The 14,852-nt window shown below is 39.2% G+C and overlaps 1 protein-coding gene across 22 annotated transcripts in view; it reads left to right on the forward strand.

Moving 5' to 3' along the window:
• Positions 1-14,852, forward strand: part of PBRM1 (polybromo 1) — a 99,277-nt gene that overhangs the window by 79,864 nt on the left and 4,561 nt on the right. For 10 of the 22 annotated variants that reach the window (XM_016121810.2, XM_016121811.2, XM_016121804.2 and 7 more), the window contains 5 exons: positions 3,877-4,060; positions 4,633-4,843; positions 5,458-5,659; positions 8,657-8,821; positions 12,181-12,336. In XM_016121810.2, the coding sequence (XP_015977296.1) occupies positions 3,877-4,060; positions 4,633-4,843; positions 5,458-5,659; positions 8,657-8,821; positions 12,181-12,336 (918 nt within the window). The remainder of the gene's footprint in view (positions 1-3,876; positions 4,061-4,632; positions 4,844-5,457; positions 5,660-8,656; positions 8,822-12,180; positions 12,337-14,852) is intronic. The other 12 variants (XM_036219239.1, XM_036219242.1, XM_036219243.1 and 9 more) reach the window with 3 other exon arrangements.

Consider the following 14,852-nt stretch of genomic DNA (forward strand, 5'->3'; position numbering starts at 1 on the left):
TGAAACTCTGTCCCCATTAAGCAACGACTAACCATTTCCCCTTGTCCCAGCCCCTAGTAATATGTGTTCTACTCTCTGCCTTTGAATTTTATCTGTTCTAGGTACTTCCTATAAGTGGAATCACGCAATATTTGTCCTTTTGTGTCTAGCTTATTTCACTTAGCGTAATGTTCTTACAATTCATTCATGGTATAGCATGCATCAAAATTTTATTCCTTTTCAAGGCTGATTATATTCCATTGTATGTATGTATGTATATGTGTGTGTGTGTGTGTATAACATTTTGTTTATCTATTGATAAACATTTGGGTGGTTTCTACTTTTTGGCTATTGTAAATAATGCTGCCATGAATATTGATGTACAAATATCTATTTGAGTCCCCGCTTTCATTTCTTTTGGGTATTTACTTAGAATTGCGAGATTATATATCAACTCTGTTTAAATTATTGAGAAATTGCCTAGTTGTGTTCCATAGCAGCTGTATTGTTTTACATTCCTACCAGCAATGTACAGGGTTCTAGTTTCTCTACATCCTTGCCAACACTTGTTATTTTCTCCTTTTCTTTTTTTTTTTTTTTAATGTAATAGCTGTCCTGATGGGTTTGAAGTGGTATTTCATGTGGTTTTGATTTGCATTTCTCAAATGATTAATGATGTTTTCAAGTGCTTATTGACCATTTGTATATCTTCTTTGAAGAAGTGTCTATTCATATCCTTTGCCTGTTTTTAATTGGGTTATTTGTCTTGTTATTAAGTTATAGGAGTTTTTTTATATATTCTGGATACTGACTCTACCAGAGATATGATTTGTAAATATTTTCTTTTGTTCTTTGGGTTGTCTTTTCACTTTCTTGATAGTGTCTTTTGAAGCACAAAGTTTTTAATTTTGATAAAGTCCAATTTATCTTACTTTATTTGATTGCTTGTGACTTTGTTTCCAGCTTTTTAAAAATATAATAGACAATTAGTTGCTTGTATTTATATTGTATAATTCATTGAGAGTTTTTTTTTTCAATTATAGTTGGCATACAATAAAATATTAGTTTCAGTTGTACAGCAAAGTGATTAGAGATCTATATAACTCAAAGTGGTCACCTGACTAAATCTGGTACCCTTAGATATTTATTACAATATTAACTATTTTCCTTATGCTACCCTTTATATCGCCATGTCTGTTTTGTAACTATCCACTTGTACTTCTTAATCACTTTGCCCTTTTTTGTCATCCCCCCCCCAATCTCCCATCTAGTAGCCCTCAAAATAGTCTCTATATCTATGAGTTTATTTCCATTTTTGTTGTTTTATTTTCTTTAGATTCCACTTGTACGTGAAATCATGCAAAACTTGTCTTTCTCTATCCAACCCATTTCATTCAGTGCAATACCCTCTAGGTCCATCAAGGCAATATCTTCTTCCATCCCCTTCCTTTTAGTCTGTGTGTCTTTTAATCTGAAATGAGTCTCTGGTAGGCAACATGTAGGGGTCTTGTTTTCTTATCCATTCATCCACTCTGTCTTTTAGTTGGAGCATTTAATTCTTTTACATTTGAGGTACTTGTTGATAGGAATGTAGTTATTACCAGTCTTTATTCCTGTTTTTGATACATGTTTTTTATTCTTAAAGAAGTCCCTCCAGCATTTCCTGGCTTGGTGGTGATAAATTCCTTTAGCTAATTTTTGTCTGAGAAGCTCTTTATCTGTCCTTCGACTCTAAATGATAGCTTTGCTGGATAAAGTATTCTTGGTTGTAGGATCCTGAGTTGTCATCACATTGAATGTTTTGTGTGAAGTCCTTCTGTCCTGCATAGTTTCTTGAGAAATCAGCTGCCAGTCTTATAAGTGCTCCCTTGTAGGTAACTAACTGCTTTTCTCTTGCTGCTTTTAAGAATCTTTCTTTGTCTTTAACCTTTAGCATTTTAATTATGATTTGTATTGGTATGGGCCTCTTTGGCTTCTTCTTTTGGGACTCTCTGAACTTCCTGGGGTTTTATGTCTGTTTCCTTCACTAAGTTAGGGAAGCTTTCTATCATTATTTCTTCAAATAGCTCTTCACCTTCTTGTTTTCCTTCAGTTACGCCTATGACATGGATATTTTTACATTTAATTGTATTCCATAGGCTCCTCAAATTATTATTATAGTCTTGGCTTCTTTTTCTTGCCGTTCCAATTTGAGTGTCCTTGGCTTCCCCATCCTCTATATTGGTGGTTTGATCCTCTTCTTTATCCACTCTGTTTATTTCCTGTAATATACTCTTCATCTCAGACAATATGTTCTTCATTCTGATGATTCCCTTTTATAATTTCCATTTCCGTTTTTGTTTTTTTTTCCCCTTTGTTGAAGTTCTCACTGAATTCATCTACACTTCCCCTAAGTTCATTGATTATCTTTATAACCAGTGTTTTGAACTCTGCATGTTAGATTGCTTCACTTCATTATTCCTGGATCTCTGTTCTATTTTCTCATATGGTTTCTGTTTGTCTTCCCATTTTGGCCACCGTTCTGTGTGTTTCTATGTACTAAGCAAAGTTACTCAGTCTCCTGGTCTTATTAGCATGGCTTTATATAGTAGGTGTCCAGTGGCACAGTCATGAGAGGGGTTCAGCTGCAGGCCAAATTTAGCCCAAGCCTGTTCCCCTCTGGGACCACCTGTTAAGTCTCAGCACGCAATCCACAGATGCTGTGCATATTGTTGACTCAAGAAACCACACCAGAAAATGAGGCCAGCTGCCTCCAGTATGAGTCTCGGTGCTGCTCAGCAGGGAGCACCAGACTCACTGAGGACACAACTGGATGTGGCTTGGTTGGGGCCACAAGGAGGAGTTTCAGAGAATCCCCTGGATGGAGAGACTTCTGTTATCCAGTTTAAGGAAGACTCGGCTGTGGTGGCACTGTGTCCTCACACTGGGGTGGGGGGTGGAGGGAGAGGGCAGAATTGGGGGTACTCTATAGAGGAATAATGGATACTGCTGGCACTTCTTCCTGGGAGAGATCCTTGCCTCTGGCCCTCGTTCCGACACCTCAGTGTTCCCTTGTAAGTCACTGGTGCCACTGGTTCCCTCCACCCCTCCCCACGGCAGCCAATCTGGCATTGGTGCTTAGAGCGGCAGGTCCATCACTGCAAAAGTCCACTTGCGGACATGGCCCCTTTAAAAAGTATCTGCAGCTGTTGGCTGCCGTTGCCATAGCCTCTGTCCCACTCAGCTGTGGGGCCAGGCAGGCAGCCTCGCGTCTTTGCCCCCTCCTACTTCCTACTGTTGCAGGATGATTAATTATTTTCTCCCTAGTTGTAGTGCTTCTGTTTCTAGATCCTAGGTGACTTTCCTTGCTGTTTGCCCCATGTTTCTGTCACAACTTTGATTTGGTCACAAGAGGGATGAACAAAGCCTCTACCATCTATACCATTTTTTCCCCATCTTGAATGCTTGTGATTTTGCAAAACCATTGCCTATGCTCACACCTATGTTTTCTTTTAAGATTTATGCCTGTTTTCTTTTAAGAGTTTTATAGTTGTATCTTTTACAGTTAAGATCTTTGATCCATTTGAGTTAATTTTTATATTTGGTATGAGGAAGGGTCCCAACTCAGTTCTTTTGCATGTTGAAATCCAGTTGTCTCAACACTTATCTGTTGAAGAGACTATGCTTTCCCCATTGAATTGTCTTGGTACCCTTGCCGATTAATTAAAAACCTGATTATATCGGTTTGTTTCTATACTTTTCTATTCCATTGATTTGCTTATCTGTCTTTATGCTACTGTATACTCTATCTTCTGATTTTGAATCAGATGATTTTATTAATTCAAAAATAAAAAATTTTAAATAATTGCTAGCTAAGACCATAATTTATTCTAACTTCTGTCCAATTTGCTTTTTCAGGAAAGTGTTCTGTGTTGTCATTCAAGGACTTCCTCTCCTGCAGGCCAACTGAAATTCCAGAAAATGATGTTCTGCTTTGTGAGAGCCGCTACAATGAGAGTGACAAGCAGATGAAGAAGTTCAAGGGACTAAAGAGGTTTTCACTCTCTGCTAAAGTGGTAGATGATGAAATTTATTACTTCAGGTAAAGCTTGAAAAACAAAGGAAGAAAGAAAACCTCAGCTCTTAATAGTAAAACTGATAAATAGTGAAGTGTGGGCTGTTTTTTTTGTTTTTTTTTATTATGTCTTAAAGTAGAGCAGTATACATTTTAAATACTAATTAATTCAGTTAAAAATTAAAGGAAATCCTCATAATCCGCTGAAATGTGATAACTGCTCTAACAGTGCCCTTGTCATAGAGTCTAGTAATTGTAATATGGAGGCAGAAATCCTTGGTTCTGGTTTATAGCCTGTCTGTTAAGAGATTGCACAGTTCCACAGATTACAAAAATTCTTTTCACTATACATTGGCAAATAGATCCCAACTTTGGACCTGGTATTTTCGTGAGTATTCAACAGAATCCTTTAAAAACAAGCATCTATAAGTAGGTGTGACTTTATAAATACACATTTAAATCCCTTTCCTTGCTTACTTAAAGTGTATATTGCAGGTTGCAAGAAGTCATTTCTAGATATTAAGGCAGAACACTGCTTTCTGACCAATCCTGGAGTAGTATTAGGTGACTTTTTTTTTTTTTTATGTCACTTCTTTTAGAAAACCAATTGTTCCTCAGAAGGAGCCCTCACCTTTGTTGGAAAAGAAGATCCAGTTACTAGAAGCTAAATTTGCTGAGTTAGAAGGTGGAGATGATGATATCGAAGAGATGGGAGAAGAGGATAGTGAAGTCATTGAGCCTCCCTCTCTACCTCAACTTCAGACTCCCCTGACCAGTGAGCTGGATCTCATGCCCTACACACCCCCACAGGTGAAGGTGACAAGTTCCTGGTTACTTGTCTTATTCCTAACTTTGGTTTGCATCAGCTTCAAACCAAAGTAAGAAGACATCTAGCCCCTATACATGTGAATTTCAACCTAGAATTCTGCAAGACAGAACAGATTTTTTTCTTTCATAATGCCATTATTTAAAATTTAATATATTTTTTTAATTTCAAGATAGTTCTTTTTAATAGAAAATTTAGTGAGAAAGCTCTCCTTGCCTTGTATTAAAGAAAAGCAATGAGGAACGGCATCCTGTTACTCTAGCTTTTATTGCCCCTGTTTTAGTCTCTCCTTTAGGACCTCATCTTTTGGTTGAGGTGATTCCTGTTGGTAATTTTTTCTCTTTCAGAATTTTCTCAAGACTTAGTTGTGAGGTCACCATTATAGATTGCAGTCATAGAATTCAGTAAAACTTCCATTTCTTGTATAGTAAGAGGCAAGGAAGAGCTAGCTGTGTTTTAACCAAGAAAATGGCCATCTATAAACTGAATGTGTCTTAAAATAGTAGCTATTGAATCACATGTTCCTGGCTTCCAGAAACTTTAAGCAGTTAACCAAATGCAATATTCTGATGCACTATAAGAGCTTTCTGTCTTACAGTCTACCCCAAAGTCTGCCAAAGGCAGTGCCAAGAAAGAAGGCTCCAAACGGAAAATCAACATGAGTGGCTACATCCTGTTCAGCAGTGAGATGAGAGCTGTAATTAAGGCCCAGCATCCAGATTACTCTTTTGGGGAACTCAGCCGACTAGTGGGGACAGAATGGAGAAACCTCGAGACAGCCAAGAAAGCAGAATATGAAGGTAAATAGAGACTAAACACAACTGTCTCAACTTTCTAAGCAAAGGGATGTTTTCACGAATGCACGTGCATAGACAGGTTTTACTCTCTTATTCTTTACCACTTGCACATGAACTTTGTGTTGGGGACTGTCTCAGATGGCTCTCATCCAGCATTTTAAATGCCAGCCTAGTTGTGACTAAGCAAACACTGCCTTTGACTTGGCCTCTGATCCTGATGTGGAGTTTTTTCCCCCAAAAAATTTCTCAAACAAATATTTTGGTATTAAAAATTGCATGATTTCTTCTTTCATTGAGTCCTGTAAGTACACATGTGTTGAGCTGGGGAATGATTATACGGGGTGTTAAATATAATTTTGTTTAAAATTCATCTGAAAGGGGGCTTTCAGAATCAGTGGACTTCCATTACGGCTCTTGATAAGCCGTATTTAAACTTGAAGCTGAAGATTGGCTGAAGCGCTTGGTTTCCTAGGCCAGTCCTGGCCTGTGTTGTGTCTGCATTCATAGCTACTTTTAAGGCACTTGGGTTTTCTTTGATAACCCAACTGCCTTCGTTTTTCTTTTATTCTGTAATTAAATCATTCTGGTCGAGCTATATGATTCAAGGATTTTGTGGTTCTTAGCCATTAGGGACAAATACTTGAGAGAGACTTTTTATTGTTTTTTGTTTGTTTTTTAGTATCAGGAATGGCTTGAATAAAGTAGTAAACATTAGATTAGACAGGACTATTGTCCTTGGAGCTTTATTTTCTCCATTTGGAATTGTATTTAATGGTTTATCTTGCCAGTTGAGAGCCATCACTCAGTGGTTGACCACAATGGTCAACCATTACTCTTCTTGGCTGGTTCCAAATCCATTATTTTTCATCAAACATAAATTAATTGTTAATATTGATTGATTACTGTGAAATTAATATTTTGCAGAACATACTTTAGGAAATCCTAGGCAGTTCCATAAGAACCTAGAATTTTGGAGAGCTTTGATATTTCAGACCTTAGTTAAGGTTAAGACCAAATATATCTTTCATTTGGAGGAGGAGTATTGCATATGAAGCTTACGTGGATGTAAAGCCTAGTCTAGCACAAACGAAGCTAGTAATACGTGGCTGGTTATTTAGAGTGTGAACAAGAGAAATGTGTCTGGAGATAATGTAAAAGTAAAAATGCTATAGCAGAGCTGAAGTGAGGGAGAAATGATGACTTCTCAGAAATTCTCCCAAATTTAAAGGAGAGGATAAAATTCAGTGGGAACCAAGTTATATGACTCAGCAGTGTAACTTTCAGTGTTCTAACTCATAGAATTCAAAACCCAAAGTTTTGACTTTAGCTCGCCTCATTTAATATTTCTCTTTTCCAAGACAGCCTAAGTGGCTCCTCCCAGAGAAAGCCACCAGTAACCAGTCCAGTATTCAATGCACAGGCCTGAATAGTTTTGTTTTCAACTCCACTTTTTTGCTCTCCCATTTTGCTGTGTCATTTGTGTAACGAAAACACTAGAATTTAATGTAGGGATCTAGTAAGTTATCAGTGTTTTTTCACTGCTACCTCAAGGAAATAAATAGGTGTTTTAAATGGCTATTGTCCCTCATGGTCATTGTAAAGAGGATCTATAAACTGGAACAGTGTTAGTGATGACAAGTCTATGCAGGCAACTGTGTTGTAGCCAAAGAAGATTTGACTTGTTTGACTTTCACATTCTTACACTGAAAGAGGACTGCAGTTGTTGCTGCTTGATTCTTTTTAAACCCGTGTGACCTCAAGTTGTTTTCCCCCTCCTTAGATGAGCCAGTGGTAGTCTTTTGAATTCCATGTTGGAGGGTTAATGTGTGGTAGTTGGAGTGTGATACCAGGAGTCAGGGCCACAGGTTGCTGGTTCTGTCTGTATCCTTGTCCAAGTCACTATCTACCTGTCTCCCAACTTCAGTTTGCCCAGGTAAAGAGTAGGACAGATTTCCAATTTTTGAGTGGTGAAGCAAAATAAATTCTGTATTGTGGGAGCTTTGGGAATGCACATTTATAGAGTTCTCTAGTAAGAGACCAGCCTGCTAGATCACAAAAAGACTGGGAATGTGATTGTTGGAGCTAGTGACTATGGAGATGCAGGCAGACTAGCTGAAAGGAATGAGAGGTATAGCAAGGTGTCTTCCACCGCCCAGAACTGGCACAAGCAACCTCTCCTCTTGTATTTCAGATGTAATAAGAGTGAATTCTGGAAACTTTGATGATTTAGGCTGATTTATGGTCAATATTAAACTGCTCAGCTTTAGTAAACCTGGTTCTGTCAATACATTTTCCATTGCTTCATGTGTGTATCTATAATTATTCCCTTTTTCTGATAACTGTAGCCTGGAGTATCATGCATTTTTTTCCTTTGGGGTTTATTAAACATGACCTTTTTGCTTCGTTAGAATGTCGAAATAGCATTTATTTTCCCTAAACCCTGTGGAGGAGGCAGTGAGCTACTTTTCCCTTACAGAGTTAATTTTCTTCAGCTGCTAAACCTACCATGACACTAATAACAAGAGTCCTTAAATCTTAGTAAAATTGGGTGCTAGGAATCAGGAAAATATAGTAAGTAACAATTGTGCCATAAATTACAATGGGCCATGGAATTGCTTCATGTTGAAATCAAAAATATTTTGCATTGCTATTAATACTAGAATAATGGTAGCACTTCTCATCTTCAGGGCGCCTTGTGAGATAACCACGTTGGTTACGCTGGTGACGTGTTTAAATAAAACCTGTGCTTTCTGAATGTGTGTTGCAGTCTTAACATTCTTGAAATCTTTGCAGACCAGTTCTCAAGATGGGATAGGAAAGCTGGACCCTAGGTTACCAAGAGAAATCGGCCCGGCTCCTGTATTGAGACTAGTCATCTACTGTTCCTTCCATTGAGACAGAACTGTTGCCTGTGTTTTTACTAGTCCTGTTGAATGCAATGGATGGTGTTTTGAATTCCTGGGTTAAAAACAGAATTGAAAATCTGAAATGCCTTTACAGAGCGGGCAGCTAAAGTTGCTGAGCAGCAGGAGAGAGAGCGAGCAGCACAGCAACAGCAGCCGAGTGCTTCTCCCCGAGCAGGCACCCCTGTGGGGGCTCTCATGGGGGTGGTGCCACCACCAACACCAATGGGGATGCTCAATCAGCAGTTGACACCTGTTGCAGGTAAAAACAGGAGCTAAGACCATTTTTTTCCACTTTAAGAAATTCCTTCATTTTTTTTTTCTCCATTGAGGAGTAGGCCACAGTCTCTAGGCTTTTCTCATGACAAATTCAAAGTTTGAAGTCATCCATGTTGTCCTTATATTGCCTTTCCCATATAGGCAATGCCTCCTCTCTGCCCCAGAAAGGGGCCCTGGACCAAACCCTGGAAATTGGTAGGAAGCAGCTCTTCCTTGGCTGTGGGCATGGTCTGGTGCTGTTTTCCACTCCAGACTGCTCTTGAATAGAGCATTATGGCAGAAAATATTAATACACTCTGAATTCTCTTTTAGAGAGACTTCCAAGAGAAAACACAAAACTAGTCTTTAGGTGATGTTAATTTTCCCGTCTCATTCCAGTATTCAGCTTGCCTTTGTTCTGCTGCAGCCATCCTTAAAAACTGACCATTTTAAAGGATTTTTGACAGTGAATTATAGTTCTCAGTCACCAGTGTGCATGACTGCTAAGTGGAATACATAGTCCTTATTCAATTCATTGTGCCCACTCTGTAATGCTTTTCTATTTGATTACATTAAACTGCATTTTCTGTTAGTATCCCAGTCACATATTTAAAAAAAGAAAAGAAAAGAAAATGATGAATGTGGTTTGCTTGTGTATGTTGTCTCTGATTCTGGTAGCCATAGCAAGTTCGGCTATTCTCAAATTGGATATTTTTGTTTGATGTGTCTCCAATGAGAAGCCTGCAGACCACTTCTCAGGTCCCTTTTTCGTGATCTCTCTAAGCCTAGTGAAGTCCATAAAAACCCTGTTTCTTTTTAAGCAGAAGCAGTTTGACCTCTTTACATAGGGAGCCTGAGACAGTGTCATTCAGGGCAGGCTCATTGAGATGTTGTTTTGTTTTTGCTTTTGCTCTTTTTTTTGTATTTGCTTTTTGAGGAAGAGTAGCATAGAATAACTTTTTCATTGTTGCTCCTACCTTTCATGATGGCAAGTTCTTAAATACACTATCGCTGAACTCAGCAGTTGCACTCGCCAAAGCGCATCAAATCATGGCTTTTCAGTACTTTTGGTGTAACTGATGTTGATCTAACAAATCTCATAATCACCTTCTCTATTCCATGGCCCATTTTGGTTAATGGGGTTGCAAAGGTTTTTAGAAATCAGGCCTTGAACATGGGGACTTTGAAAGTTAGAATTCCCTTGTTGACATTGTTTTGTTCAATTTGATGTGTGATATTGTAGCACTGTGCCCTTGACTGAAAAAGCCCAGGGACACATTAACAAAATGCATTCAAACAGCTAAAAATATTTTTAAAAAAAATAAAATAAATTTAAAAAAGCAGCTGCAGCATATTAGCTTCCTGTTGGGGAATAACATCATAGAGCTCTGATATGTGGGGAGATTGGGGGCCCTTTCTAGAAAGCCTCTGCTCCATTATTGTGTACTGCCCAGACTTCGGGGCCATGGGAGTGAAGGGCAGACATTCTCTACAGTAACCAGTCTTTGATCTACAGTGGTAACTTTGCAGTTAAGTGGGCGATTTTTCATGGATTTACTGGTTGCATAGGGCCTAAGTTTTAGCCTTGTTGCTGAGACCCGCTTTGCTTACAAGCATTGAAGCTCATTTGAACACATGTGACTGGGATAATAAATGCCAAAGTACAGTTTAATGAAGACAAGTGTCATGTCTTTCAGTTCTTAATAACTTCTTCAACCACAGCCCATGAAGGGTGCGTTCAGATGGGCTTTTGTAATTGAAAGCAAAGCCTCCTAAAATTCTTAAATTCTCACCTACTTATCCCTAAAAGCTATATCTAGTGGTGTGGTTAAAAGGCAGTTTGGCAACATTGGATCTTCTCATGTTTAAGATGATGGTGGCTGTTCAAAAGTAGTTTTTACTCTCTGAACTCTTTTTTTAAAAATGAAACTCCTAATTCTATTTCATGTATAGAGGTATTACTATTTAAAATTTGTTGGTTCGTGTAATTTTAAGTTTTTCAGTCATCTTAGATATGACTAAGGAAGCAGGCTGAATCAATCTCAGCATTATCAGTAATTTTATAGCTTTAAAAAACTAAACTTTTATAAATAAATAATCCTTTAGGGAAAGTCAAAGAGTAAAATTCTTAGAATCTTGAGTTTTCCACTATTTCCCAGAGTCCCTCTACAAAGAGGATTTTATAAAAGTAAGGTTTGATGTACCAGTCCTTCAGCCCTCCCTTCGTGCAAGAATTTTGACCAAAGGTGATTTGCATTCTGGGGGGAAGCTTTATATTTTGTTCATTGTGTTTATTTCAAACCCTAGAAAAGTCAAGTTGTTTTTCTTAAAAAAAAAAAAAAAAAAAAAGTGTGGCTTAAAAAGAACTTTTGATCAGTGAGTCTTTGACATTTTGAAATTGTTTCTTTTTACTCCTTTTGCCAAAAATACTTGTTTCTTGAAACTTTTCCCTAGCCAGCAGAAAATATTTGTCATATGAAGATGCACTTTGAAAATAAAGGAATAAAAGCCTCTGTTCACAGATATTTTGTACCTTATTTAAAATGCTCCCTGTTAACTGATGGTTTATGCGAGGGTATTTGTGAGCGTGGAGACAGCGATGACAATTGGCATTTTCTCATGTCAGCAGAGCCTGATTCTCCAGCCATTCCTCCTAAGGTCTGCATGCAGGCTACTGAGTGACCTGGGTTTGGGAGGGTTTAGGGTTTATCTTTAACTTGTTTTGAGATCTAAAGATGAAACATCATACATTGTGATGGCTCTTAGCAGTTCCCCAGCTCAAGCTTGAGCATGATGCATTCTTACCAGCAGTGGTGGGGCTAATAGAGAGGAGTGGATGTAGAAGTCTTGAAAAATTCTTGTCATCCTCCCCGAAGCTGGAGAACCATGCTTTGTGATCCGGGCTGTGCGCCTCATTTCCCTCCATTCCAGTTTCCCCTCATGTGTACCCATGATAGGCATATGAGTGTGGGCAGAGTGGAATGATGGGGTTATTACCGTTCAATTAGAATTGCAGTTGCAAAACTGGTCACTCTGTTGGAACAGCTTGCAAAAATCACGACCTTGGGAAGGCTGTTACTGGAACTCCTCTTTATTTTTAACTGAAAACATGAAGCATATTTATCCCAGGGAAGATAACTACAAATAATATACTAAGTACTAATTCATCCAGAAATGTTGGATTTCATACTTGTAACTTTTTATTTTGTTCATTATTGCAACAAAATAATTGCACTAATTGCCATTGTATCATGCAATACTAAGGGTGCTTTATTCATTGGTAGTGCATGTGGGAAGTTTGTTTTTACTTAACTTATGTTGCATGTTAATGATGCATGTCTGAAATTTGTTGTGTCCTTCAAGGCATGATGGGTGGCTATCCGCCAGGCCTTCCACCTTTGCAGGGCCCAGTTGATGGCCTTGTTAGCATGGGCAGCATGCAGCCACTTCACCCTGGGGGGCCTCCACCCCACCATCTTCCGCCAGGTGTGCCCGGTCTCCCGGGCATCCCACCACCGGGTAAGAACTTCATCCTCATTCACTCATTAATCTCATCTTTGTGTTCTTGTTTTTCTTCCTTCAGCCAGTTGTTCCAGGAGGCACCTGCTGCCCATTGTGGGCAGGCCTTCCCTCTCTGAAAATCCTAAGGATGTCAGCAGCAGGGCTGCTGAGATCCCAGGGATGTTGAGCAAGTGGCTCAGCACCCATGCCCTTGGGCACCTGGCTGCCTTGCAGCAGCACGGGACATGGCAGAGACCAGATTCAGCAAACCAAGGGGCAGGAGGCGTACTCTGAAATCACACAATTTGGCATGTGCTTAAAAAGTCAAACACAGCCTAAAAAGTCATGCCCTCTTTATCTGTGAATGAAGTTTCCCAAATTGCTAGTTGAGAGTCACATATTAAAGCACTTTTTTGCTCCTAAGTGCATTTCTTCCTCTGATTCAATTTTTATCTTACAAGGTCTTCTGTATAGAAAGAGTCCCTACTCCATCTCTTGCTTCTCAAACAGCACTTCCAAAGGGATTGCAGAGTCACTAATGTAGGACTCTTCAGAAATCCTTCAGTCAGTCCTTCTAGGAACAAAAAGGAGGGAGGGAACAAATTTGCAGTGAATTAGTTTTCCATACCTGAGTCCCCTAAGAAGCATGACATGACATTTTAAAGAACAGTATAGTCCACCCTACTGTTGACACTTGTTTGTCAACAGCTCAGAAGTTACTTCATATAGAAACATGAAATAGTGACAGTGTTACTTTATAATCAGCAAGTTGAAAGATTATTATTAAAGGAAAATCATAGGTTCCCATATTAATTGCCATCATATTCAAAAGAACTGACCATTAGCTATTATATAGTTGGAAGGGAATGTGACCTTAAGATGACTTGGAATCGCATTTGGTCCATTATCCAAAATATCAGCAGAAGGCCAGCCCAGATGATAACATGTAGAAATGTTAGATTTGCTTACACTAGTATTGGACCTGCTGATCTTAGGGTTATAGAGTTCCAAATGATGCTTCAGAGGGTGTACCCAGCAGTGTGTAGGGTGAACAAACATGGTGGCTTGGCCTAGAACTGCTGGCCATGCTCTTTGTGAGTATTGCTAGAGAATGGCCATAACTCCTCAAACGTGTTTGTTCCAGTTGTACTCAAAGGAGGGAGTGTGTGCTTCATTATGGAGGTGCATATTGAGGTGCTGTCGTAGCAAGAGTTAGTCATAAAATAGGTGTGCCCATGTAACAGATAAAATTGGACTTAATTCTGTGCCCTCTCACCGTGGCATAGGGTATGTGACTAATCAGTCAGACCAGGTTGGAGCTGAGTTCTAGGTGCATGTGGTACCCAGTGGGAGCCACATCTATGGCCAGTTCCCTCTAAGTGGCATATACCTTCTGGTCAGTGTTAGGTTACAGTTATCTCCCTTTATTCCTTCAGATTTTAAGTTGCATTTGAAGGAAACACCACACACCTGATTATAGTCAGGGAGACAGGGAAGAAACCCTCTTAGTGCCTACACACACACATGGTGTAATCAGACTTTGAGAGAATTAAGTGAGAATTCTGGTGACTCGCCCACATTCTTACCTGCTGCCCCATGGCATGGCATTTGTAAACAGAGGAAACTGAGGAGGTTGATGATTTGTTTGTGCTGCTCTGCAAAGGTACAGGCAGCTCAGGGATGCCCACTCTGTTGTGGAATCTTAAGACCAGTGATGGTCCTTTGCAGCAGGGGTAAATATGTTGCTGGAGTAGCAGCTTAACCACTACAGCCCCTTCATTCATTCACAAATAATCATTAGGATCTTCCTATGGTGATCCAGGTATCCTTCTGGGTACTTAGAATATAAAAATCCCTGCTTTGTAAACAGAAAGCTTATTTTTACTTTTTCTAACAAAGGTCTAATACTTCCTGCAAGCAGCACTTAGTAATTCTGAATGTTAGAATAGTGAGCTGGTTCTGCCTGGTCAAAGTATCAACATTTCGAATCCAGAGGAGCTGTAAAATATGAAGTTAGCTTCTCTTGATCCTTTTATGCAGCCAGCAGGATTTGTTTAAGGTTTAAACAGCAGTTCGGCAGGGTTTTGGTTGTAGTTTGTTAGTTTTTAATGAACCGTGTCCCTTGCCTATTTCTGTGTTTTATGAGAATAGTAAGTGGATGGTCTGAGATGATGATTACAATAACCCCAAACACTAAATTTAAAATGCCTCATTATTATCAGCTAGTACCTGAGACAAATTGTAAGGAGTCACCAAGGAATGTTTACAAAATTACTATCAGATACATAGTACAAATATAGTAAGACCATGAAATCTTTGTCTTTCCCTTTGTCACTTTGTATTTGAAGTGATAGCAGCGAGGCTGCTCTGCTTCCAGATGGTCCCTTTTCATAGTACTGCTCTATCAGATGGAAGTGTCCTCTGTCAACATTAGTGACTCCAGTTATAACCAGAGGTGCTGGTGGCCTATAAGGAGACAGCAAGGATGTGCCCCTGGCCTCCACAAAGTTCATTTAGCTGTGTACTTGCACAAC

This window comes from Rousettus aegyptiacus, unplaced genomic scaffold (assembly GCF_014176215.1).
Source record: "Rousettus aegyptiacus isolate mRouAeg1 unplaced genomic scaffold, mRouAeg1.p scaffold_m13_p_4, whole genome shotgun sequence".
In the NCBI taxonomy this organism is placed as follows: domain Eukaryota; kingdom Metazoa; phylum Chordata; class Mammalia; order Chiroptera; family Pteropodidae; genus Rousettus; species Rousettus aegyptiacus.